This window comes from Choloepus didactylus, chromosome 10, assembly GCF_015220235.1.
Source record: "Choloepus didactylus isolate mChoDid1 chromosome 10, mChoDid1.pri, whole genome shotgun sequence".
NCBI classification, from domain to species: Eukaryota; Metazoa; Chordata; class Mammalia; order Pilosa; family Megalonychidae; genus Choloepus; species Choloepus didactylus.
The window spans coordinates 46,617,631-46,645,046 of record NC_051316.1 but is presented as its reverse complement, the minus strand read 5'-3'; the positions used below and the strand labels follow the sequence as shown (position 1 = coordinate 46,645,046).

General features: G+C 35.8%; 1 protein-coding gene and 1 pseudogene across 4 annotated transcripts in view; one reads left to right on the top strand and one right to left on the bottom strand.

Annotated features, from left to right (window-relative positions):
* The window catches only part of PTAR1 (protein prenyltransferase alpha subunit repeat containing 1), a 59,683-nt gene that overhangs the window by 8,135 nt on the left and 24,132 nt on the right, over positions 1-27,416 (bottom strand). Inside the window, exons 4-6 of one of the 4 annotated variants that reach the window (XR_005210671.1) lie at positions 13,834-13,938; positions 11,779-11,989; positions 10,603-10,844 (exon numbers count right to left, since the gene is read on the bottom strand). Coding sequence is in view for 2 of the 4 variants with exons in the window: in XM_037797704.1 (XP_037653632.1) it covers positions 10,716-10,844; positions 11,779-11,989; positions 13,834-13,938 (445 nt within the window). In the remaining 2 variants the exon portion in view is untranslated. Of the gene's footprint in view, positions 1-246; positions 374-10,060; positions 10,845-11,778; positions 11,990-13,833; positions 13,939-27,416 lie in introns of those variants that run through there. The other 3 variants (XR_005210672.1, XM_037797704.1, XM_037797703.1) reach the window with 3 other exon arrangements.
* On the top strand, positions 20,573-21,156 carry LOC119505024 (annotated as a pseudogene).

Sequence of the window (27,416 nt, the reverse complement as noted above, 5' to 3'; positions counted from 1 at the left end):
CTGAATATACAACAGAAAGACAAACAATCCAATTTAAAAATGGGCAAAAGACATGCACACTTTTCTGAAAGCAAAATATAAATGTCTCAAAAACATATGAAAAAATGCTCAACTTCACTGGCCATTAGGGAAATGCAAATGAAAATCACAACTAGATATCCTCTCACATCTACCAGAATGGCCATTATCCAAAAAAACAGAAAATTACAAGTGCTGGAGAGGATGTGTAGAAAGAGGCACACTTACTCATTGTTGGTAGGAATGTAGAATGGTGCAACCACTCTGGAAAACAGTGTGGAGGTTCCTCAGGAAGCTAAGTGTAGATGTGCCATATGACCGAGCTATTTCACTGCTAGGTATATACTCAAAGGAACTGAAAGTCAAGACACAAACGGACATTTGTAAACTGATGTTTTTTGCAGCATTATTCACAATTGCCAAGAGATGGAAACAGCCCAAATGTCCATCCACAGAAGAGTGGATAAACAAACTGTGGTATATACACATGATGGATTATTATGCAGCTGTAAGACAGAACATATAATGTGGTGGATAAACCTTGAGGACATGTTGAGTGAAGTTAGCCAGAAACAAAAGCACACATACTGTATGGTCTCACTAATATGAACAAACATTAATGAACAAACTTTGAGAATTAAAAGCTGACAACACAGGCTCCTTTAATACCAGGAGATAGAAAGATTGTAGAGATTGGGCATTTGATGCTGAAGGATTATAGAATGTTCAGCAAGACTGATTGTATAGATCCAGAAATAGATAGCATAATACTGTGCGATGGTAGCACAATATTGTAAGCACACTAAACAAAGATGTATGTGAGTAAAGCTGAAAGAGGTGGTATAGGGGAACGTATGACACCAGAGGTAAAGATAGATGATAAAGACTGGGACTGTATAACTTGGCAAAAACTGGAGTGGCCAATGACTGTTACTAAATGTGCAAATATAAAAATGTTCTTACATGTGGGAGAACAAATGTCAACCATGCAGTGTTGAAAAGGGGATGGTATTTGGGAAAAAACATAATCAAAGCAAACTGGAGTCTATGGTCAACAGTAACATTGTAATCTGCTTCCATTAAATGTAACAAAGGCAATATATCAAAGCTAAATGTGTATGAGAGAGGGATATAAGGGTGGGATACACAGGATTCCTGGCAGTGGTGTTGTTTTCTGTCCTTAGCATTATATTGTATTGTATGACATGTTATTTTTCTTTTTACCATCTTTTTTATTATTCAATAAAAAACAAAACAGACAAAACTTTTTTTTGTAGTAATCAGTATGTTCAAGTGCTGATTGTGGTGATAAACGTACAACTTTATGATGATACCGTGAACAACTGACTGTAAACTGTGGATAAATGTATGGTATGTGAATATAACTCTATGAAATTGTAGGAAAAAATAAAATGGGAGCAAAAGTGTTGAAGAAAACATGGAGAGAGGGATGTACCTATCTACTATTGACAAGCAGGTAGAATGGTGTAGCCTTTCTGGAGGTCAGTGTGATGGTTCCACAAAAAGCTAAGTAGGTGGGGGCCATAACGTCCTGCAGCCTCATTATGGGGTATGTAATTGGAAGATCTGAGAGCAGAGACATGAATGGACATTTGCACACTTTTCATGGAGGCAGTATTCATGATTTGCAGGGGTGAAGGTGGCCTAAGGGTACTCTGACTGAGGAACAGAATGGTGAACTGTGGTGTATACATACAATGGAATATTGAGCAACTATGAGGAGTGAAGCTGTGAGACAGGCAACGAGGTGAATGGATCCTGTAGACAGCATTTTGAGTGAAGTACGCCAGAAACAAAGGCAAACACTATAATGCCTCACCAATATGGGCTAACTATAATGTGTAAATTCAGAATTGCATCTTAGAGCACAGCCTAACAGAGAAATGATTAGTGTAATGGTCCTTAGATTGTAAGCTCTTACAGCAGTCAAATCAATTCCTGAATTGTAATGGCTATTTCCAAACTTTGAGATGCTGATCCCTTAGTGTATAACCTGATTGGTCTCTGCAACATTGGGTATCTGTGTGACACCTGATACTCAGAGCTAGAGCTTGGCAGATATGAATGTCAGTATTAGCACATATAGCAACTATTAAAAAAGAAAAAAAGAAAAAAAGAAGCTGAAAAAGTGCCCAGACTTCAATTAGTGATATGAATGAAGCAGAGACTAGGGCAAACTGGGCCAAAGGGTAAAGGTTGAAACTGACTGGGTTTTAAAACTTCAACTTCCACATGAGACCAAGGAAAGAGATGTCTGTTTGGTGTAGGGATCTATATTTTCTAAACAGTATAACTCTACAGTCAGTTTGTTCAAACACCACAATAACATGGAACTTTGAATATGAAGATATGGTAGGTTTGTATAGAGTAGAGTGAAACAGTGACACATCCCAAAGTAATTTGGGCAGAGAATGAAAATATATTTGCAGGGCACCCCTGAGGAGCTAGGGGGAAATGCAGAAGTGTTGGACTTCCTCAGCTGGACTGATGCTGATGTCACAAACATTGAGGACTGGCGGTTTGATGTGCCGAGCCCTCTATCATGGGACTTGCTCTTATGAAGCTCGTTACTGCAAAGGAGAGGCTAAACTTGCATATAATTGTGCCTAAGAGTCTCCCCGAGTGCTTCTTTGTTGCTCAGATGTGGCCCTTTCTCTCACTCTCTCTAACTAAGCCACCTCAGCAGATGAACTCACTGCTCTCCCCGCTACATGGGACCTGACTCCCAGGGGTGTAAATCTCCCTAGCAATGCAGGATATGACTCCCGGAGATGAATCTGGACCTGGCATCGTGGGATTGAGAATATCTTTTTGACCAAAAGGGGGATGTGAAATGAAACAAAATAGTTTCAGTGGCTGAGAGATTTCAAATGGAGTTGAGAGGTCACTCTGGTGAACATTCTTATGCACTATATAGATAACACCTTTTAGGTTTTAATGTATTGGAATAGGTAGAAGCAAATACCTGAAACAATCAAACTCCAATCCAGTAGTCTGGACTCTTGAAGATGATTGTATAACAATGTAGCTTACAAGGGGTGACAGTGTGATTGTGAAAACCTTGTGGATCGCACTCCCTTTATCCAGTGTATGGATGAATGAGTAGAAGAATGGGGACAAAAACTAAATGACAAATAGGGTGGGATGGGGGGGATAATTTGGGTGTTCTTTTTTTACTTTTATTTTTTATTCTTATTCTGATTCTGATGTAAGGAAAATGTTCAAAAATAGATTGGGGTGATGAATGCATAACTATATGATGGTACTGTGAACACTTGATTGTAGACCATGGATGATTATATGGTATGTGAATATATTTCAATAAAACTGAATTTAATTAAAAAAAAAAGTTAAGGTACTCACAAATGATCTTTATATGATATACCTTACATGTTATTTTTCCTTTTTAACTTCCATATAAATAATGGAGTGACTAACTAACTAAACAACAAGAAAATTATAGAAACAGACTATGAAACAGAGGGATAACAGCTTTAAAATGAAAGACTACGGAAAAGGCACATTCTTACACACGTCATCACCTTGCACATTTAAAAAAATAACATTTGTTTTTCTCTTCTGATTTTAAAAGAGATACATGATTATTACAGAAAATTTCAAAAATAAGGGACAATATAAAAAAGCAAACAAAAACCAGCAGTTATTCTACTGTCCTGACATACCTACTCATAACATTCTAGCATATAAACAGTCTTTCTGCTTTTCTTCTATGCATGCATATGAACGGAGTTCATTTTCAACACAAATTTGGAATTTTCTTTTGTACTGATTTTATTTCACTTAAATTATAAACATATTCCCATGTTAAATATTATTGTATAACAATTTTAATCTTTGCATAATATTTCATCCTAAAGATTTTTACAATTTACCCATTCTATTTTTTTTCCACTCTTGTATAAATAACACATCCTTATATACAAATCTATGCGGATCTCTTATTTTTTATTTAGAAGAAATTCCTAGAAGTATATTTACTGTGACAAAGAGAAAAACTTAATAAGGTTCACTGTCACAGTGCCCTCCAGAAAGGTCATATAATTTATATTCCTACTGGAAGTATATGTTAATGCCTATTTCATAAGTTCCTTGTCAATACTTTAATCTTCACATATTTCATTTTAATTTGTCTTCACATATTTCATTTTAATTTGTATTTCCTTAATTACTGTTAAAGTTAAACATTTTTTCTCATTTGACTTTGTCTCTCTTTTTTTATGACTTGCCTAATTTACTATTTGCCACTCTTTTTTCTCATAAAGAGATCTTTATATATTAAAGATATCAAACTTTTGTTTGCCATATATCTTGCAAATATTTTTCTCAATGTATCACGGCAATTGACTTTTTCATTCCTTTTTTTTCTTCATATAAATTTTTACTCCATTTGAAGTTCAGTTTCATATCAATTTTACCAGTACCACAAATTGAACGAAGAATTCTTTCTCCAGTTATATGAAATGATATATTTATCAACAATGATATATGTACTTATTATGTATTGAGATCTGTTTCTGGGCTTTATATTCTCTTCCATTACTGGGTCTATTTTATGAGTCAGTAGCACAGTTTTAATTACTCTATCTTTATAAGCATTTAAATATCTAGCAATATACAGTGTTCCTCAAAAGTTTCTCAGCTATTCATGGAAGCTTTCTTTCTTTCAAACAAACTTTAGAATCAACTTTGAAGTTGAAAAACAAACCTAAGTGGCATTCTTATTGAAATTTAACTGAATTTACAAATTAGTTTGTTAAGAACTGGTAACTTCACAATAGGTCTTATCATTTCTCTCTCTTTCTCTTTCAACTAAATAATGTCCATCTGTATAACACGTAGTTTTCTTTTGCTCAAAAAACTCCTGGGTTGATTAGTTTTACAAATTCATTTAATGTATAAAATTATTTACAAATATAGAATTGTTTTCACAAATCCTTTCACATACTTATTGTCAATTGCATATTTTTATGGCCTATTTTTATCTTCTAGACTATCCCTAGTTCAAGGACTAAAATATTATTTTAAGATGCCATTGATCCTTTTCCAAGGAAAAACTATGTTGTGAGTTGTGTTTTCTCCCTCAGGGTGGTCAGACCGAGAACTGAGCCATGTAAGATGCTGTTACAATACCCAGTGGCAGGAGTGTTATCTTGGCCATGGAACCAAGTAGATGTGAATGTCCTGATTTGAGGATCAGGCCCCAAACGGCTTTGCTGGTAACTTGCTCTATTTCTAACTGGATATCAGAAAGAGGCAAAATGCTCAAAAATTTGCTTTGTGACATGTCAGTCAAATTTCTAAGTCGCTAGAAGTAAAGGAAACATCAATGTCAAAGTAAGTATTATCTCAGACTTAAGAAGTCTGCATGCTCTCTACACTTTCTATTCTTTTCATGTAGAGGGTGAGTTCATCTACAGAGACTTTGTCTAAGTGTTATTAGACTACTGCTTGGGACAATTAGTTCAGTGTCATACAGTCAGTGGTGAAGTGAGCATCTAGAATCCAAACTTCAGTCTCACTGCCCAGCTTTCATTCCACTATACAAAATGGCTTCATCTAGAGACAGAGGAATAGGGGAAGAAAAGAATAAAAGGGGAAGAAATGATTGAAGGATCCAAAAAAAGGATCATTAGTTTTAACAGCAAAATTACTCACTGACCTACAAACTATCTAGTATATTAATTTAACTAAACCTGGTAAGTGGAGCAAAGAATAGAAAGACATATTTTTCTTTTGAAAGTCATTTCAGCATCAACTGAGCCCAACCTGGTAGAAACATCTGTGTTAATAGCTTTTACCATATGAACATAGGGAGTCCCAAACTCGTGTGAGGAAAAATAACCACCATAAGTCTTGGAAATATTCTGAAAGTTTTTTGATTAAATCAAAGAAATCAGATATTTTGAAATCCAAAGAACCTAGAGACAACTACTATCGATCTCACCCAGTATGGAAATAAGCACATTTCTACTTCTGTAAAGTATAATATGTAGATAAACTAATAACCAGGTACCTATTAATATATCTAAGTATGCATGCTTGCCCAAATAGTAAGCCCTTCACTTCAATTAAAATGAGCTGAGAAACTTAAAAATGGAACTAGGTTTTTCTTTGGCAAGGACTCTGATTAATTTTGGAAATAAGCCTAACTGCTAAATTATTAGAGAAAAAGACCACAAAAAGGGGAGGTGGTGAGAAACTGAGGCAGAGCTAAGCCCCCATTTTGTTTCATTTTATCTGTGTGTATGATATCACTCATTCCAGCCTAAACTGAATTATCAGGAATTCTACTCAGAAGAAAATGCAGTAACATATATATGATAAAATGACTTATAACTACTGAAATAGTACTTTAAAAATGAAACTGTGTCCCACAGAACATTATCAGTGTTGAGTGATTATTCTATACACACAGCATAGACACAGATAGCATTTCTATACTGAATAAATCGCCTTAATTAGAGAGTAAGCTCCTCAATGGCAGGAATCGTGTCACTTTTCTTTTTGTATCCTCACTGCTAGCACCATGGTTGCCACATAGTGAATGTTTTATAAATGGTTGTTGAAGAGATAGAGAAATATAAATGGATATCAATTTACATTTAGGAGATACTTCTTAATAAATCTCCGAAGACTGGCAAACGAAACTAAATCTCTGTGCAGAGTTGCATTAATTTAAGAACTTCCCCCACCCCCCCCACCCCCCTAAAATCCCTTAAATATTTAAGGCTTATTTTGTGACTAGTGCTTGTACAGATGACTGAACACACCTGGAAAACACTTTGAAGAACTAGGGTGCCATTGTGATGCCTGGAACTGACACTTTCGGTGTGACTTGTCATATATCAGGCACTATTCTAAGTACTCAGGATGTAGCAATGAACAAAACAGACAAAAACCCCTGTCCTATTGAAGTTTATAACCTTGTGGGGAAGAACAAAACACAAATACATAAAAGAGATATTGTGTTAGATAGTGATTGCTATCTTGGAAGAAAATAAAGTAGGCAAGGGGGTGGGTATCAGTGTATATGTGGGAGGGAGAAAACTGGGTGGGTCACTACAAGATAGTCTTTTCAAGCCATGTTGAATTAAGAATTATAGATATTTATGCTTCAGTCTTGACAGATAAAGTTCTCTCTCAAGCCATGTAGAATGTCTGCAAGAGTCTTAAAACCAGGAAAGATAAATGCCCGTATCTAAGTGAGAAGTCTATATAAAGTAAGAAAAAAAAACCACCCAAAACCCTAGGAATATGATTTTCAGAACAGTCCACCAACAAGAGGACCAATTATGCTCCAGTTAATTCTCTAACAGGCACATATTCATACTGGGAGAGTATGAAGTTTCTAAGAGAGTAGAGATCAACTGAAATGTTTCCCCTTCCCCATGTTACCCTAGTACGTTTTTTTAAAATAACAGTTTTAAAGTATAACTCACATACCGTTCAAGTCACCTATATAAGGTGTACAATTCAGTGGTATTTTAGTATATTCAGAGTTGTGTAGCTATCACCACTATCTAATTACAGAATATTTTCATCAATCCAAAAATAAACCCTAAACCTATTATGAGTCACTCCCAATTCCTCTTTCCCACAAGGTCTGTCAACCACTAATCTGTATTGTCTCTGCAGATTTGCCTATTCTGGGAATTTCATATGAACAGAATCATACAATATATATGACCTTTTGTGTTTGGCTTCTTTCACTCAGCACAGTGTTCCAGCATTGAAGCACAGCATAACGGTTCATCTGTGTTGTAGCATGTATCAGTACTTCAATCCTTTTTATGACTGAGTAATATTCCATTGTATGACTATTTCACATTTTGTTTATCCATTCATCAGATGATGGACATTTGTTCTTTCCTTTTTTCGGCTGTGAGGAATAATGCTTCTGTGAACAGTCTTATACAAGTTTTCGTATGAACATATTTTCAATTTTCTTGAGTATATACCTAGGAACAGAGTTGGTGAATCTTAGGGTAACTATATGTTTAAATTTTGAGGAACTGCCAAACAGCTTTCCACAGTGGCTGCAACATTTTACATTCCTACCAGCAATGTATAATAGTTCTAATTTATCCACATCATTGCTATCACTTGTTATTATCTGTCTTTTTTATTTTAGCCATATTAGTTGGTATATCTCCTTATGGTTTTGCCTTGCATTTCTCTAATGGCTAATGATGTTAAACAACTTTTCATGGGCTTATTGGATATCTGTATATCTTTTTTGGAAAAGTGACCCTATGGTGCTTTTTCAGTTGATATACCATATTGGCTTTTAATTGGCTAATAGAAATAAACTCTGTTTGACTGGGAATCTCTCCTGCCATCTCACTGTCAAAAATGGAAATGTTGTAAAAATTACATAAATACATGTTCATTTAAACATGCAATCATAGGGAATATAAATAGAACATTAAAGAGAAACCATAATTCTACCCCACAGCACTGTTTAACATTATTTTTAAGCTTTTTGTTTTCTGACTAGAAAATGAATATGTGCTTATTACAGAAAATATAGGAAAAGATATCCATAATACCACTCTGTGTGTCTGCCATGTGTCAAGCACTTACTATGTGCCAGACACTATTCTAAACACTTTAAAATGTCTGCTGTCTCACTCAATGCTACTAGTACATAAAAAATGGTATTAGGCCCATCCATATTTATTTAGTTTTAAATCCGTAAGTAATCTTCCAAAACATAATTTTTAGTAGCAACAAAATATTCCAATTTATGAAGGAGTGCAATGAAACTAATACCTTCCTACTGGAGGGTTACATTGTTTCTAGTTTTTCACATTATAAACAACACTTTTATACATCAAGGTTTCATACTGATACAGTAGCTAGTGTTCACTGAGCACTTAGTTCCAGCACTGTGATAACCACTTTACATGAATCCTGCCATTTAATTTGCATTACTCTATCAGGTAGGAATTCTCATCATTCCAATTTTACAGATGAGAAAATTGAAGGTTAGGGAGGGTAACTTCCTCAAGGCCACATAGAAAATTGGTGGTAGAGCCAGGATTTAAACTAGGTGTGTATTACCACCAAGTGGAGCTAGTAATCATGATGCGATGCTGTATCCCTCATTATTTCTTTAGAATGAATTCTCAGAAGTAGAACTGCTAGATTAAAGATAACACATAGTTTTGTGTTTGAAGTTTGGTAAATGCTGCTACTTTGCCCTTTAGTAAGATTATACCAATTTCTATGTGTTCACACTCATACTCTTCCCATTGTGGTATAGTTGCACTTTAAAAAAACATTTTCAATTTTCTAAGTTAAAAAATGCCAGCTTACTTTATATCTATTTTTTTTTTTTTATAGAAAGGGGATTTTGCAAATCCAGCACTCTTCACTAAAAAGAACAAGAGGAAGATTCCATACTCATGCTACTGGAAGTGGTAATAGGAAGAATGTCGAGTTGTCCACACCCCACCCCCAAGAGGCAGAGAAGTTGACATGTGAGCCCAGGGGTGTTACTAGGCAGCAGCCAACACACCAATAATGAGCTGTCCTCTTTAACATCAGATGGTGTCAAATCACCAAGAATTTAGCCTTGGCCCCTTGTGCCAGTTTGGATGTATTATGTCCTCCAAAACACCATGTTCTTTGATGCAGTCTTTTGGGGGCAGACATATTAGTGTTGATTAGGTTGGACTCCTTTGAGCATTTCCATGTAGATGTGACACAATCAACTGTGGGCAAGAACTTTGGATAATTTCCATGGAGGTGTTACCTCATCCATTCAGGGTGGGTTTTAACTGAATCACTGGAGTCCTATAAAAGTGCTCACAGACAGGAGGTGCTACAGCCAAGAGAGACACTTTGAAGAACACACAGGAGCTGAGGGTGGAGCTGGAACACAACCTGGGATCAGCAGACGCCAGCCATGTGCCTTTCCAGCTAACAGAGGTTTTCCGGATGCCACTGACCTTCCTTCAGTGAAGGTATACTTACGTTGATGCCTTCATTTGGACATTTTCATGGCCTTCAGACTGTAGCTACTGTAACTTTGTAAACAAATAAACCCCTTTTATAAAAGCTAATCCATTTCTGGTGTTTTGCAAAACGGCAGCATTAGCAAACTGGAACACCCCTCATCCCTGATTTTATGGGAATGCCACTTGAAATGGTCCACATGATGGCAGGAAAGTTTCCAAAGACCTCTCAGCTTACTTGGCCTCTGCCTTCCTCTTTATCCTCAGTGCTCCACATGCCTCTCCTCCCTCCTTCCCCCTACTACCAAGTTGTGGAGTGGAGATGACCAGTTCTAAAGTATTCTCTGTTTCTCACAACCCACCATTGTACTTGTTCCTCCACACCTCAGACTATGCATCACTGCCTCCCACTGGCAGCTGTTTCCAGCTAGCCATCTGGATGTAGAATCATTTCTCTGGGCTTCCACTGTACCCTGTGCATCCCCTGATTTCTGCAAGTATCACACAGCTTTGTAATTGTTGGTGTCTGCTTCGATTAGATTTTCAATTTGTTCAGAGCAAGCCCCTGTCTTTACTGCCATACCTCGTGTACAGGACAGTGCCTGGGAATGTCAGGATTTCAGTACTTCATAACTAGTAGGGCCAGCATCTGAAATCAGGTTGATGTGATTCTAACCCTTTGTTCTTTTTTCTCTACTAGGCAGCCTTCCCCTTCAGAAACTCAAGGCCACCATATAAACCGGATGGAAAAGGCTCCTCTTCCAGAAGTGTTGGCTTAAAATCTCCCAAAGATGAAAACTCTATTTGTCCTGGAGGACTCTCTGGCTAGGAAAAAAAAAAAGAGGGGAGAGGCAACTTGGGAAGATAAGATGTAGAAGGAGATAGTAGTGAGAAAAATTAAGAGAATGCTGCCCCATTAATCTGAAAGCACCACTTGGCACATTTTGATCTCCAACTTGATCTGTTTTAATTATCCCAAGCCTGGGAATCTTCTTAGAAGAGTATCCTAGATTCTTATGATAGTGTGGTGCCATAAGCAGAGAAGAAAAAAATAGAGAAGCTGTACCATTTAACAAGGAACACAATTATACCTGGTTCTCATTCTGGTCAGCTCTGGCTAAGTCTAAGCCATTACAATTCTCTAAAAACCTTCATTTTCTCATTTTTAAACTGAATGGATTAGGCTGTAACAATTTCCAACCTCTCTCTGCATCCAAATAACACATGAACCTGTGAAAAAAATGAGCTCATACATTCATTCCGATTTAGTAGATCTAGGTTGGAACTTAGGAATCCCCACGCTCAGCCAAGTTTGGGAACACCTGGGTGAGATCTTCTGGTCTGCAGGAAAGGACTTCAAAGAGAAGCAGCTGATTGAGAACTTTAAGTCATATAACCAAAGACTCATAACCAATTATTACCAAAAAATAACAATTTCAATTCTTTAATACTTAATAATCTCTTCCTATGTCACAGCAAAGTGAGTTATGCTCAATTTGCTCAGTCTTCCTTGACTGGTTAAATCTGCCTCTGTCTCACCAATACATTAGCCTTAAGAGTGTCAAGAACTGTACTGGCAAGGAATGCAAACCTTTTTTTAATTGCCTGAGTTTCTCTGCAGGTCAAAATCCTCCCTGGACTGTTGGCCTATTAGTTCCTCCACTTTCCTCCTTTAAAGCTCTTCTGAGGATGCACTATTACCAGAAGACTTAAAGCAAAGACAGGCAATCTGCCCAGAGAGAATGAATAAAAACCTTACCTTGACGTCTAGCTTGGCCAGGTGCTGTAAAACCCAGATGCGATGGGACCAGGCATTGTAGTTACTTGGGTATCTCCCTGCGGCTTCGCCACAGACCTCCATCTCTTCTTGGATTAGTCGCTGTGTCCTTTCTGCAGGAATTGTTCCCAAGTTTCCTTTGGTGACAAAGGAAGGCAAGGTTTCCTGAATTAGCTGTTGTAGCACCCATCGCCTGGTTAGGTAGCGTACGGTAGAGAATGAGGAAAGAACATAAATCAGATAGGAAAACAACCAGTTTCTTTGTTCTTAATTTCACTTGCATTCACAGAGAACACAAAATAAAGGCTGTCTATAAAACCAGGATTTTCTGGGGGGTGAGGTGGGGTGGGAGTTATTGTTTTGTTGTTTTTGTTTTTACAGACATAATTAAATTTAACAGCATGGATGCTTGGATGAGAAGGGGACAAAAAGAACAAACAGGAAAGAAAACCTTCCTAAAACTTTAAAATTAGTCAAAGAGAATACCATCAGTTCCAAAATGGCAACTCCAAGTTTGGTCACAACAAAAAAAAAAAACACACAGGCGACTGGTCTGTGTGTGTTTTTGTGTGTGCATGAAGGGTGGGGTGGTGGTGGTGGTGAGAATAGAGCATTAGTGGCTGGTAAATACTAGAGGAAGAGTAATGGTACACGCCTTCAATTATATGCGTATGCCTCAACCTATCCCTACCTCTGGCTATCAAAAGTGTATTTATTTGTTTGCAAACAAGAAGCTGCATTATGATAGCTTGCACTAAGGAAAATTTCTATACAATTGCATAGGATCTGGAAGAAAACAAATACAATATAATTAGTTAAACCATCAAGAAGATTTTAAAATGGTCTTTATCCACAGATTTTCTCCTTGTCTACTGAAGATTGCATTAGCATACATTTAAATCAAAAGCACTAAAAAGGTGTTTCTAAATACTTAATGTTTTCAGTTTTTACAAATATTTTCTCATAAGAAGGCTTTCTTTCCAACCCAAAAGCACAGGAAATTGAGTAAGAAAAATCATTCTTAAATAATGGAAATTTTACTTAGCAATAATAGCTTGCTTTATAAAAAATTAGACAAGTCAAGAAATGGATAGATGAATATTTAATAGCTTCTTTCCCCTGCTGCCAGCCCTCCCCAAACCCCAAAACACATACTCATATCCTGAGGTCTACCATCCCAGTTTCTAGTAAGGAAGAAAACGTGGTTTGGAAGGAGCTGATTTGCAATGCTAGCAAAGGCGAGATTACATTAAGACATCTTGAATTGGAATAAGATCCGAAAAACACCTAGGATTTCAGAAAATTTAGAGTGGCTCAATAAACAGAATACACTCTTTCAGAGAATTTCCCCATGGACCCTTACCAGCAAGCCTGCACTATCCCATTTTAGTCAAAAAAGAGTCAAAAAGGCCCAAGAGGAAGATGCTTCCAGATAACCCAGATTCTGAAAGAGTTTTTATGTGTTCTCTATCTGCCTCAGAACTTTAACCTAAAAATCCTCTTTGCATTTATGGTTTTAACAACTTTAGTTCGGCTCACACACCATTCACCTCAGCTGCCCTTATCTTCCTCTATAAGTAATTTTTAATAATCACCATCATCACCACCACCACCTTTAACAGGAACACAATTGAATGTATTTTAAAACTCAAGTTGCTCATTATACTTGAATCTCTAAATGCAATCTCCATGATGCTTCAGATAGTTAATAATAATAGCTAACATTTATTATTTAACATGCGCCATGCACTGTGGTAGTGTTTACATGCATTATCTCATGTAAATACAACTATTAACTATAAGATAGGTGTTATTATTATTCCCATTTTACAAATGAGGAAACTGAGGCTTGGAGAGGTTAAATAATCTCCCCAGATCACACAGGTAGCAAGTGATGGCACCGAGATTTAAACATAGGTAACCTTACTTCAGAATACATGGCTCTGAATGTCTATGCAACCCTGCCTCAGATCCTGTACTCTTCTCTTCAGCCATTCTGAATCCAATTAAGAATACTAGGATTTAAGTTAGACACACCTGTGAATCCATGTTTCTGGACTCTTTGGAAACTTTGTTAAGGCCAGTTTTCCCAGATGTAAGTCCTTAATTGGATTTAAAGTGCCAGAGAGGATCAGCTCTTTCCTGTAAAGGAAAAATAAAAAGAACCATTACTTTATCCTTATATCCAATCATTCTGAGTGACTATTAATATAAGCTCATTGTGAAATGAATTCCCGAGAATTAAAAAAAGTAAAATAACCCAAACCCCAAACCACTATGGTATATAACACTTCTCATAAATCTCATACATAGTAATCAAGCGTATTCTCATAATTTCAAAATAACAAGTCAATAAGCAGAAACAGAAGCTCTTAAATCCATAGCAGAACTCCAGTTAACTAGTTTAGAAAAGGGGTCTTCTGGCCTGTCTAATCTGTAAAAACTGTATGAATTGAAATTATCTATAAGGCAGAACCAATACCAGTCAAGAATTTCTCTAGCTTCCTAAATAGTACTTGATATGGTTGTTTATTATAAAAATATACAGTATAATTGAGATGTAAGGAAAAAATCATTCATTGACTCATTACCCTAACAAAATTACTATTTTTATTTTTTAATTTTCCCTTCTAGCTTTTCCCTATATACATATATATTTTAACATATAATTTTATATCCTGCTCTTATTATACCTTAAGAATTTCCCCATGGTTCTATACAATCTTTGTAATGAACATTTTAAATAACCAGTCTTCATTCAGTGGCAATGCTGTAATTTCATGACCTTTTCTCCTACTGTTAGATATTTAGATTGCATCCAAGTCTTGGCTATTCTGAAAGAATTCTGAAAAAAAGAGCTGTGTGCTTATGATTTCTTTCCTTTATACTATTACATAGGATAAATTTCCAAAAGAGGATCAAGGGGATGGCCCTTGATATACTAGGCCAGCCACCTCCCTCCCCTTTTCTTCCATTCTTAAACTTTTTATTTTGAAATAATTTCAAACTTACAGGATATCTGCACAAACAAAACAAAACTCACACAGAGAACTCCAACATATCTCCCTCCTAGATCCAACATATCTGGATACCCGGATCCACTAATTTTAAAAATTTTGGCTCATTTGCCATATCATTCTGTCTATCCATCCATCAATCCATCTATCTTCTAAACATGTGAGTAGGTTACATACATCATGCTCCTTGAAGACTTAATACTTTCAGATACATTTTCAACAAATAAGGATATTCACTCATGTAACTACCTTAAATAAAATTGTCAAGTTTAAGAAATTTAAAATTGATAAAAAGTGTATAGTCTATAGGCCAATTTTTTCCCTATGTCCAATAATGTCTTTTTAGGTCTTTTTTTCCTTGAAGGCCATTCTTTTTTGAAATATAAACAACAGAAGTAATATTTTAATGGCAATGTGAGATAATTTGTTGTGTTTTTAAAAACTGTTTAAACCCAGCCAAAGCTTCAAGGCAATTATTCAGAATGTCATGCAAGAGCTCTCCACCTATTTTTTAGGTAAATACAAATTAGGTTTAAATTTAATTTCTCAGATAATTTTCTGATAATAAGCTCTGATATTACTGATTTTATTCCCAATTAATTTTCAATGTATCTATTGTTTTTACAATAAAATTAAATCATTTGCTAGCATTTTATTAATCTTAAAATATTCTTCCTGTGGTAGGGTTGATTATTTATTTATTTCAGAAAAGTTTTATGCCAATGAAACCAGAGTCCAGTTCTGGTACTCACCTATTTAGATGGATTTTGTTTCTAAGTACAATACTTTCTTTTTCCAACTGTAATGTATTATTTCTAAATTTTTATTTGATACAGAACATAACTTATTTTTAGATGAAGATACTAAATAGTGAAACATTTCCACTTTATAATCATTTTTAGATCAGTAACTTCCCTCTAGAAAATAATTTGAAGTGATACCCAGAAGATTTATGGCAGCATTAACAAACGGATTTATTGACTATTTCCCTTTCAATGCACAGGAAACCTATTTGTTGTTACAAGAATATCTGATACAACAACAAATTGCTTTTGCAGTTTTAGGTCCTTTTTCTTCTTAAATCAGTAACATTTTGTTCATACAAGAAATCAGGCTGCTTATGAAGTAAAAGGAAGCAAAAGGTAGCAAAAGGTTGCTTTATATATTTCTAACTACTTTGCAGAGCAATGGTTCTCAAAGTGAGGTCCTAACCAGCAACCCCAGCAGTACACTGAAATTGTTAGAAATGCAGATTCTCTGGCCTTATCCCAGTCCCAGTAAATCTAGAACTTTGGAGGCGGGGTCCAACAATCTGTGTTTTAACAAGCCCTCCAAGTTGATGCACAGTAAAATTTAAAAACCACTGCTAAATATTTAACTACGTTGAACTTAAATATTTGGAAATGGACAAAGGTGATGGTAGCATGTTATTGTGAGAATAAGTAACAGGCTGAAGGGTGTGTGAATGCGGTAGAAAAGGAAGTTTAGAGTCAAGTATGTCACCAGAAGGAAAGCTAGAGGTTAAAACATGGGAATGTATTAACACGGAGAACCTTGTGGTGGACAATGACTATGATTAACTGTACAAATTAAAAATGCTCTTCCATGAACTAGAAATGTACAACACTATTACAAGCAGTTGATAATAGAGTGGTTTATGGGGAAAAAAATGTACCTATTACCAAATTATGTACTATAATGAACAGTAATATTTTAATAGTCTTTCATCAGCTGCAACAAATGTACGATGCCAATACTATGGGTCAATAATGGGGGGGGATAAAGGTTATGGGAGGATTTGAGTTTTTTTTCTTTTTCTGGAGTAATGAAAATGTTCTAAAATTGATCACAGGGTTGTACGCAGAACTATGTGATGATACTGTGAGCCAGTAATTATAAACTTTGGATGGTTTCTATGGTGTGTGAATCTATCTCCGTAAAACTGCATTAAGAAAAAAGAACAACCACTGCTGTAGAGAATTTACTGTATTACAATTAATTATTCATTTACTAAACTTAACACATCTCCTTATTTACAACTGCCCACCTCTATTACCATGTACGTCCATATATAAGAAGTGATAATAAAACTTTTCTTCAGAAGAGAGGAAGTCACCTCATAACTGAGTCCTTACAAAGTTTCTTAAATTATGGGGTGCTCTCAATTCATTCTGAATAACAATGTAGTACTTGAGGAAGACATCTTAGCCTGAAACAACCTCAATCAATTAGGTATATATGGAAGCCTATAAAGATAGGCTGACTGAATCATTAAAAAGGAAGCAAAATTTTAGTATCAATTTAAAAACACATTTCAGAGGCAGAACTGAATGTTTGTAGGTGTTGTGTATTGTAAACAAGTCTTTAAAAGATCACTTAAAAAAATACATTAAGTTATGGTGAACAGGTAACCTAGAGATAAAAGAAAAAATTCAGCTACTCTAATGTATTCAAACAGGGATCTGTGGCTTGAGATAAAATTTCTGGTCATACACTCCATATTTCAAACCACTTAGATAGAAGTAAATAAGCTGTTCTCTAGAAAACTGTTAGATAACCATGCACCCCTCCAATGGTCCTTGTAGTGACAAAGTCACTGATGTCAGTAAGCCATGTGAAGAGTTTGAATAAAATTGTTTAATAAAATGAGTGGTGAAATAAATTTATAAATAAAAATATTTCAAATAACATGTTATTTTAAAGATGAATTGAAAAATTATACAAGAAAATTTTAAATACAATTATTTTATTTTTCTTTTTGGGGAAATGGAGTATATTGTCTTTTATTTGAGGCGGATATTTTCAAGCATATTAAATAAGCTATGTCTCTATATTCATGTTAAAAGCCTTAATTAAATGGTACCCTGTTAATAGAGGAAGAATGAATGAAGTGAGGGTCATCAAATAAATGTAGGGAAAACTACTAGGAAAGGAAAAAGCATCTCTTTTGTTTGGGGACTAGAAAATAGGGCTGGTAAGAATGGGTGCCATGCTATGCTACACGCATAACCTTGTAGAAGAAATTACGTAATAGTGAGGATTGATTTTTTTTTTTAAGGTGGGAGAGGGGAGTAGAACGAAAGATTTTTTTAAAACAGTAAAAAAGTGGAATTATAAAAGCAATGACGTTTTCCACACTGCAGGTTTTTCGGACAATAAAAGTTACCTTTTAAAATCTTTGCTACATATTTCATTTACCAATTAACCAGAGTACATAAAAAATCTCATCATTCGTCTTTGAAGACTCCAGTTCATCATTATGAGAATCAACTAGTAATGGTGCAAAAATGAGAGCCTTCAGGGGTTACCATGGTGAGTAGTGTGTTTTCTTCCTTTATACAATTTGCTGTGCTTTTATATTTCTGCAAAGTTTATTTTATTCTAAGTTTTTCTCTCTTCTCTCAATCTCAAACTATTGGTAATGGTTTCTCTCCGCTGTCACTATCTTGTACATGGCTAATTCTCTCCGCTGTCTATCTTGTACATGGCTAAATCTCCACTGGTTAACGCATCACTTGGCTCATAATAAATGGTGAATAAACAAATGTTACCTCTTTTATTTCAATCTTCAGTTACTCTCTGAAATAACAACAATGATAATAATATTATCCTCATAAATACCACTACCATTTATTTAGTACTTCCCCTGAATCAGTCACTGTGTTAAATGATTTACATATATTATCTAATTTAATCTCACCTTTATGTATAAAATAACAATGATAATAATATTTTCATAAATACCACTGCCATTTATTTAGTACATCCCTTTAATCAGTCACTGTGTTAAATGATTTACATATATTATCTAACTTAATTCTCACCCTTATGTATAAGGTATTATGCTGAACCATATGAAATTGCTGATATTAAATTTTTTAAGTAAGCTTTTTTATTTTGGAATAGTTTCAGATGTATAGAAGAATTGCAAGGACAGAACAGAAAATTCCTGTATACCTTGAGGCTGATTTCCCCTATTGTTAACATCTAACATTACTATGGTACATTTGCCACAACTGAAGAACCAATATTGATACATTATTACTGGAAGTCCATACTTTATTTAGATTTCCTTATATTTTACCAAATGACCTTTTTCTACTCCAGGATCCTATCCAGGATACATTACACTTGGTTGTTATGTCTCCTTAGTCAACTCCTGCCTGTGACAATTTCTCAGACTTATCTTGTTTTTGATGGTCTTGACAATATTGATGAGTGCTGGTCAGGTATTTTTGGGACTGAGCTGATGTTTTCCTCATGATTAGGCTGGAGTTATGGGTTTTAGGGAGGAAGGTCACAGAAGTAAAGTACCATTCTCATCATATCATATCACATCAGTGGTACATACTACCAACATGACTTATTGTTAATGTTGACCTTGGTCACCTGGATGAGGAAGTGTTTGTCAGGTTTCTCCAATGTAAAGTTAGTCCTCCCCCCCTTACCCTCTGTTGCATACTGTACTTTTCAGACAGAAGTCACTATGCACAGCCCACATTGAAGGAGTAAAGAGTTATGCTCGTCTTCCCTGACGGGGATTATCTACATAAATTATTAATTTTGAATTTTTCTGTATAGGAGCTTTGTCTATTTTCTGTTCATTTATTCAATCATTTATTTATATAAGTAAGGACTTCAGGGTATTTATTTTATATTTTGGGGTATAATCCAAAATTGTTATTTTGTTGCTTGAATGTTCCAGCTTCGGCCACTGGATGCTCTTTCAGTTGGCTCCTGTGTCCCTTTGACATGCCTCCATCATACAGTTTTTTGAGAACTCCCTTCTACAACATGTTTTATGTTCAGTCTGTATTATTTTCTGCCCCAGTCCTAGAATCAGCCATTTCTCCAAGGAGCCCAGTTCTGTTTATTAGAGAATGGTATTAGAAACCAAGATCTGGGTGCTTGGAATTCAATTGCTTTTGGTCTACACAAAAACATGATCATTTGGCTCAACCTCACATTATCTCAATGTTACAGATGAGGAAAATGAAGCTTGGAGGGGCTAAGTAAACTTGCTCAAGGTCTCCTAGCTCAAAGTGTCAGGGACCAAAAATCTGCTTAAAATAAGGCTACCAACTTAAATCAATAGTCTACAAGTAAAGGACATGAATTATGGGAGCCTGGCATCAGCTATTCTGGTTACTTAAAGATGTTTTGCTTATTCTGTGTTCATAGACTGATGAAAAAATGGGATATTACTATGAAATGTCCCCTTCTTTCATCAAGTAATTCAATAATTTTCAAAGCAAAGCAGCAGCATTTTTTTAAACCAGCTAGATTTTTAAGCTATATGCATCACTCACTGTACTCACAGATCAACACAAAAACTTATTCTTGCCCCTATTTTTCCCCACAATGGCAATACCCACAAATTGAATTAAAGATGTATTATGCCATCTTTTAATAGTTTGTAAAATATAGTTTAAAAAAATAATTCAATGCTAGATAAATGGGAACTCTTCAAAATTAAAAATGTTTGTGCTTCAAAGGACTATTATGAAAGTAAAACAACCAAAACAATGGGAGAAAATATTTGGAAACCACATATCCAAATAAGGGTTTAATATACAGAATACAAAAAAAAGTCCTTCAACTCAGCAGCAAAAAGACAATCCAATTTAAAAATGGGCTAAAGATGAGACATGCAGGTACAGCAATAACATATCAGCCCTGCTATCTACCACTGTGCCCACAGCCTGCAAGGCTAATGCGGTTGTTATTTTTCTTCACGGATTCAGAGGTACAGGGCATGAATGGGCAGAAGCCTTTGCAGGTATCAGAGGTTTGCATATCAAATATATCTGCCCAAATACACCAGTTGTGCCTGTTAAATTAAATATGAACATGAATATGTCTTCTTGATTTGATATTATTGGGCTTTTGCCTGATTCACAGGAAGATGAATCTGCAATCAAGCAGGCAGCAGGAAATGTCAAAAGTTTGACAGACCAAGAGGTGAAGAAAGGAATTCCTTCTAACAGGATTTTTTGGGGAGGATTTTCTCAAGGAGTTTTATCTTTATATACTGCTCTTACCATAAGGTAGAAACAGGCAGGTGTTGCTGTACTCAAGTCGCTGGCTTCCACTTTGGGATTCATTTCCACAAGGTCCTACCAGTGGTGCTAATAAAGATATTTCTATCCTCCAGTGCCATGGAGAGTGCGACACTTTAGTCCCCCTAATGTCTGGTTCTCTCACCACTGAAAGGCTAAAAACATTGGCAAATCCTGCCAATGTAACTTTCAAAACCTATGAGGGCTTGACGCACAGTTCATGTCACTAGGAAATCATGGATATCAAGCAATTCATTGATAAAGTTCTACCATCAGTTGATTGACATCATTAAGAGGCCTTGTACAGAAGTACACCTGCATCATTGCAGTAAACTAAAAACCTTTAAATGTGCCCAATCCTGAAACTTCTTGTTCACAGTTAGAATGTTTTCCAAATACGTACTAATGACAGAGACTAAATAATATTTCCTTATGGGAAATTTATGTTTAAGTTTATATACATGTATTTGTATAATATGATCCCAGAGAATACTAGCATAAAAATAGTTGAAGCAGCTAGCTTCTTTTTCCCAAAAATAATTCAGAAAAATAACATTACAACCAGAATTTTCATTACATCATTTGGAAATTATTAGTGTGCTTAATGAAAATATGTACAGGTACAAACAAGCAGTTAAGATACACATGATTTAAACATGCTGTGACTTAAACTATGGATTTATTCTAAAATTGCCTAATCACCATACAATAGCTATATTTATATATATGTATTCACATATATATAATTGTAATACAAAATGAGAATGAGATGGTATTACTCCTAACAATAAGGATAATACTTTTAAGTGTTAATTAAAGAGTAATATTACTGCTCTCCTCAATTAATGGCTCTTTTATTTTGGGGGACCAGACCTTTTTTTTCCCCTATCATTTCCATTTAATATTCTTTTCTCCTCTAGAGGGGGACATGTGTTATTCCTTTATTATCCTTCACAGAAGACCAAATATTGTTTCCCTGCCATAGACATCTGGTGTTAATAAATGCTGTAATTTGACATCGTGAACCACAGATACATGGTGTTTATGATGTATTTATACTTATAATTAAACCAAACATCACTTAAAACTTCTGCACTACTTACTTCTTCAACTGTATCTTAGTCCAAATTTAGTCTTATTTAGTTATTAGAATCTTTAGTTCAGGTAACAGGAATAATTCTGTGATTTTAATTTTCTATAATCAACTAGAGGAATAATTAGATCATACTGTAATATGTTCTGAAATATTTAAGACTTGGTCTTGAAAATTTTAATTTCTGAGATGATTTGGTCCAAGATGTTTATCTTTGCAGCATAGAGTTTAAGTTTACTTATATTGTATATGTTTGAAACCAATTACTATAGAAAATTACAATCCATCAGAAAATTTCACTTTATCTACCAATGAACCTCTTTGAAATTCTGACTTTAGTCAAATGGTTTTTTAAATTAGTTTTTGCATAAACATAAAAATAGCAATCTTGATTTTATATAAAGTAAAACTCTGAGAAGTTAAAGGTTTTGCCCAAGGTAAAGTGCTAGTTAACTGATGAAGCAGGACTCAGTTTCAGAGATCTAGAACCCATTTTAAGGTTCTTTCTCCTAAAATGAACTGTCCCTATGCAATACACAATGAAAAATATATATACATGTATACATTATGCTAGTAAGAGTCTTTTTTCATCCAAGTATTTTCAATTCCTTGGTAATGAGGAAAAATGTGTTAACATGAATAAAAATGGTATTCCCACTGCCCTATTACCCTCATTTCTGTTTCCCTGAATTTAATTTATTATTTTCCAGACTCAGTCTGCAAAGTGAGTATCTCTTATGTCCCAAGCATTAGAGTGTTAGATCCTGGGGATAAAAAGGGGGGAAAAAAAAGACATGGTCCCTACCCTTAAGAAAGCGCTCAGATATAAGTTTATAATACTTTCCTAAAAGTCTCCTTTGCTGATTCTGTCATCTCCGAAAACTCTAGAACAGCACTGTCCAAAAGAAATATAATGTGTCACAAATGTGAGTCATATAAGTAATTTTAAATTTTCTAGTAACCACATTAAAAACCAGTATAAAATATTTTATTAACTCAACATATCTAAGGTATTCAATTTCAACATGAAATCAATATATAAATTATTCCTGAGATATTTTACTTTTCTTTTGGTACTTACTGCATACCTCAACTGGGATTAGTCAAAGTTCAAGTGTGCAAAAGTCATGTGTGGCTAATGGCTACCGTACTGGACATCACAGATCTATAAAACTGGAGTGCCCCAGTGCTCAGTCTTTGAACTGGTTCTCTTTTCTATCCTCTTGTGGGGGATCTCATATAGTCTCATGGCTTTAAATGCCACCCAACTGCTAATGATTCCCAAATTTATATCTGGCCCAGATCTTTCCCCCGAATTTTAGATTCAACTGAACATTTGGCCTCTAACCAGTTTCCACGACCTAAACATGCTTCTTTTTCAGACATTCCCATCATATAAATGGCAACTCCATCCTCCAGTTGTTCAGGTCAAAGGAAGGGTGAAGCTTGACTCCTCTCTTTCTCTCACATACATTCCATCATTTCTATCTCCAAAATCACTCAGAATGTTGCCAAGTATTGTATGGATTAAATGAGATAATATATAAAGTTGTAGAGTGGTCCCCAGCTTAGAGCAGCCACGCAATAAGCATAAGGCTCCTTTACCACTGTGGTACTTTCCATAAAGTAGAAAACAAATTCTAAAATTTCATAAATTCTTAAAGGTTTCCATCTCATTCTATACTTTTCTTACCCTTTAAGTATTTGATCATAAAGTATTCAAGTATATTTGAATAAGACATACTTTAAAAAGACATACAGGGAACAAGATGGTGGCATAGTGAGGTGTGGGTTTTAGTTACTCCTCCAGGGCAGATGGTAAAAAGCCAGGAACTGCATGCACCGGACACTGCAGAGCAATCTGACTTTGGGCATACTTCACACAACACTCACGAACGCATGGAACAACTGAGATCAGTGAAACCTGTAAGTTCTCACGGCCAAGGGCTCTGTACCCCTCCCTGCCAGGCACAGTCCCGTGGGAGGAGGGACCACAGGTGCTGGGAACCAGGAGGGAGAACTGCAGTTGCAGCTCTGATTGAAAACTCAGACTGCTGATGAAAAACTCCAAACATAAACTGAGACCAGACACCGGAGAATCTGGGAGCAGTCAGCCTGGAGAATCTGGGAGCAGTCAGCCCAGCGGAGAGGAGATAGGGCTAGCAAAAACAGCAAAAAAAAACACAAAAAAACAAAAATAAAAACAGAAACTTTTTGGAGTTCCGGTGAACATAATACAGAGAAGGGCAGGGCTCAAACAATCAGAAGCATATGCAAATCCAGAGGGCCAGGACCCTTGTCTGAAGAGATGGTTTCTCTGCTTTCTTGATTGCTCCTTAATGGCCCTCAATTCCTTGTCTCTTAGCATTTCAATAACCGATTAGATCTGCAAGGATTGTAAACAGTTCATACTGGGCCCTTCTTTTTCTTTTTTTTCATCTTTTTTTTTTTTAAATCTTTTTTTCTTCTTCTAAAACAATTATTCTAAGAAGCCCATTACAGAAAGCCTCAAAGACTTGCAATTTGGGCCCAGGAAAAAGCAGAGCTAAGGTAGCTCTGAGAGACAAAGCAGTAAGTCTAGGGGTGGAGAAAATTCACTAAACACCATAACTTGCCAAGAAAAGGGGAGCATGGCCAAGCTCCAGTGGCAGCCCTCCTTCTGGGAATTCAGACCCCAGGGGCTGGAATTCAGAAACCAGCTTCAGTAAGTCACACCCGTGACAGGGTCAGGGTCATCAGGAGAACTAAAGGCTCCACATCTTCTTACACTGGTGGGATAATTGCGGGCTGGCAAGCACCACCTGCTTGACAGCTGAGACGCACAGACTCTAAAGGCCTCACAGGAGGGTCTCATTCTCAAGGAAACTCCATACCCTCCTCCTGAGACCCGGGCCTCTCTGGACTGGGAAAACCTGACTGGTTGACCATATCTGAGGAGACCATCACACAAGAAGGCTAAATAGAGGCAGGGCAAGTAACAGAAAAACAAGAGGTTAAAAACTCTGATCAACTAAACAGAATCTAAGTTAAAGGACTAGAATAGGCTGAACTGAACACCAAGCGTTAGAGAACAAAGCCTACCAACAAAACCCTAAGTAAAAGAGTGAAAACAAACCCCAGAATAAACTAACTGTGAAAGTCAGATGCCTAGACAGCTTAAGATAATGAGCCATACCAGGAAACACGAAAATATGGACCAGCCAAAGGAATAAACTAATAGTTCAATGGAGACACAGAAGTTGAAGCATTATGGCTAAATCAATTCAATGAACTGAAAGAAGAACTAATTGGAGATGTTCAAACAAAGCTAAATCAATTCAAAAATCAAGTCAATGAATTGAGAGAAGACATAGCAAAAGAGATGAAGGATATGAGAATGACACTGGATGACCATAAGGAAGAATTCATAAACTTGAAAAAGCAAATGGCAGAACTTATGAGAATGAAGGGCATAATGGAGGAGATGAAAAAGACAATGGAGGGATACAACAGTAGATTTGAACAGAAACAAGAAAGGATCAGTGAATTGGAAGACCAGACATTTGAATTCACACACATGAAAGAATATTTGGTGAAACAAATGGAAAAATATGAGCAGGATCTTAGGGAGCTGAATGACAACATGAAACACACAAATACACATGTTATGGGTGTCCCAGAGGAAGAAGAGAGGGGAAAAGGGGCAGAAAGAATAATAGAAGAAATAATCACTGAAAATTTCCCAACTCTTATGAAAGAAAGCAAAGTACAGAGCAACCCAAACAGAAAAGACCCCAAAAGACCTTCTCCAAGACCCTTACTGATCCGATTGTCCAATGTCAAAGACAAAGAGAAAATTCTGAAAGCAGCAAGAGAAAAGCAATCCATCACAAATAAGGGAAACTCGGTAAAACTATGTACAAAGGAAGCTTAATAAGACTATGTGCAGATTTCTCTGCAGAAACCATAGAGGCGAGAAGACAGTGGTATGATATATTTAAGATTCTGAAAGAGAAGAAATGCCAACCAAGAATTCTATATCCAGCAAAACTGTCCTTCAAGAATGAGGGAAAGATTAAATATTTTCAGACAAACAGACACTCAGAGAGTTTGTGAATAAGAGACCAGCACTACAAGAAATACTAAAGAGAGAGCTACAGGCTGATAAGAAAAGACAGGACAAAGAGGTTTGGAGAAGAGTGTAGAAATGAAGATTATCAGAAAGGGTAAAAAGAGAGAGAGGAAAAAATAAGACATGACATACAAAATCCAAAAGACAAAATGATAGAAGAAAGCACTGCCCTTACAGTAATAACACTAAATGTTAATGGATTGAAGTCCCCAATAAAAAGACACAGATTGGCAGAAAGGATTAAAAAACAGGACTTATCTATAAGCTGTCTACAAGAAACTCACCTGAGACACAAGGACAAAAAATGCTCAAGGTGAAAGGTTGGAAAAAAATATTTCATGCAAGCAGCAACCAGAAAAAAGCGAGAGTAGCTATATTAATATCACACAAAGCAGACTTCAAAAGTAAAACAATTAAAAGAGACAAATAAGGACACTATATATTAACAAAAGGGTCAATGCATCAAGAAAACATAACAATCATAAATATTTATGCACCAAACCTGAGTGCCCCAAAATTCATTAGGCAAACACTGAGAATACTGAAAGGAGTAGATAACTCCACAATAACAGTTAGAGACTTCAATACACCATTCTCATCAATGGACAGAACATCTCGACAGAAGATCAACAAGGAAAAGGAGATGTTGAATTGTATGATAAATGAACTAGACTTGACAGACATTTATAGAACACTACACCCCACAACAGCAGGATACACGTTTTTCTCAAGTGCTCATGGAACATTCTCTAGGATAGACCACATGCTGGGTCACAAGTCTCAACAAATTTAAAAATATTGATATTATTAAAAACACTATCTCAGATCATAATGGAATGAAGTTGGAAATAAATAACAGGCAGAAGATTGTAAAATTCACAAATATATAGAGACTAAAAAATATACTCTTAGAAAACCAGTGGGTAAAGGAAGAAATTACAAGAGAAATTAGTGACTACCTCAAGGCAAATGACAATGAAAACACAACATATCAAAACTTACGGGGTGCAGCAAAGGCAGTGCTGAGAGGGAAATTTATTGCCCTAAATGCCTACATTAAAAGAGAAGAGAGAGCAAAAATTGAGGAATTAACTGTCCACCTGGAGGAACTAGAGAAACAATAGCAAATAAACCCCAAAGCAAACAGAAGGAAAGAAATAACAAAGATTAGAACAGAAATAAATGAAATTGAGAACAGGAAAACAACAGAGAATCAACAAAACCAAAAGCTGATTCTTCGAGAAAATCAACAAAATTGATGGACCCCTAGCTAGGCTAACAAAAAAAAAAAAAAAAAAAAAAGAGTGGATGCAAATAAACACAATCAGAAATGGGAAAGA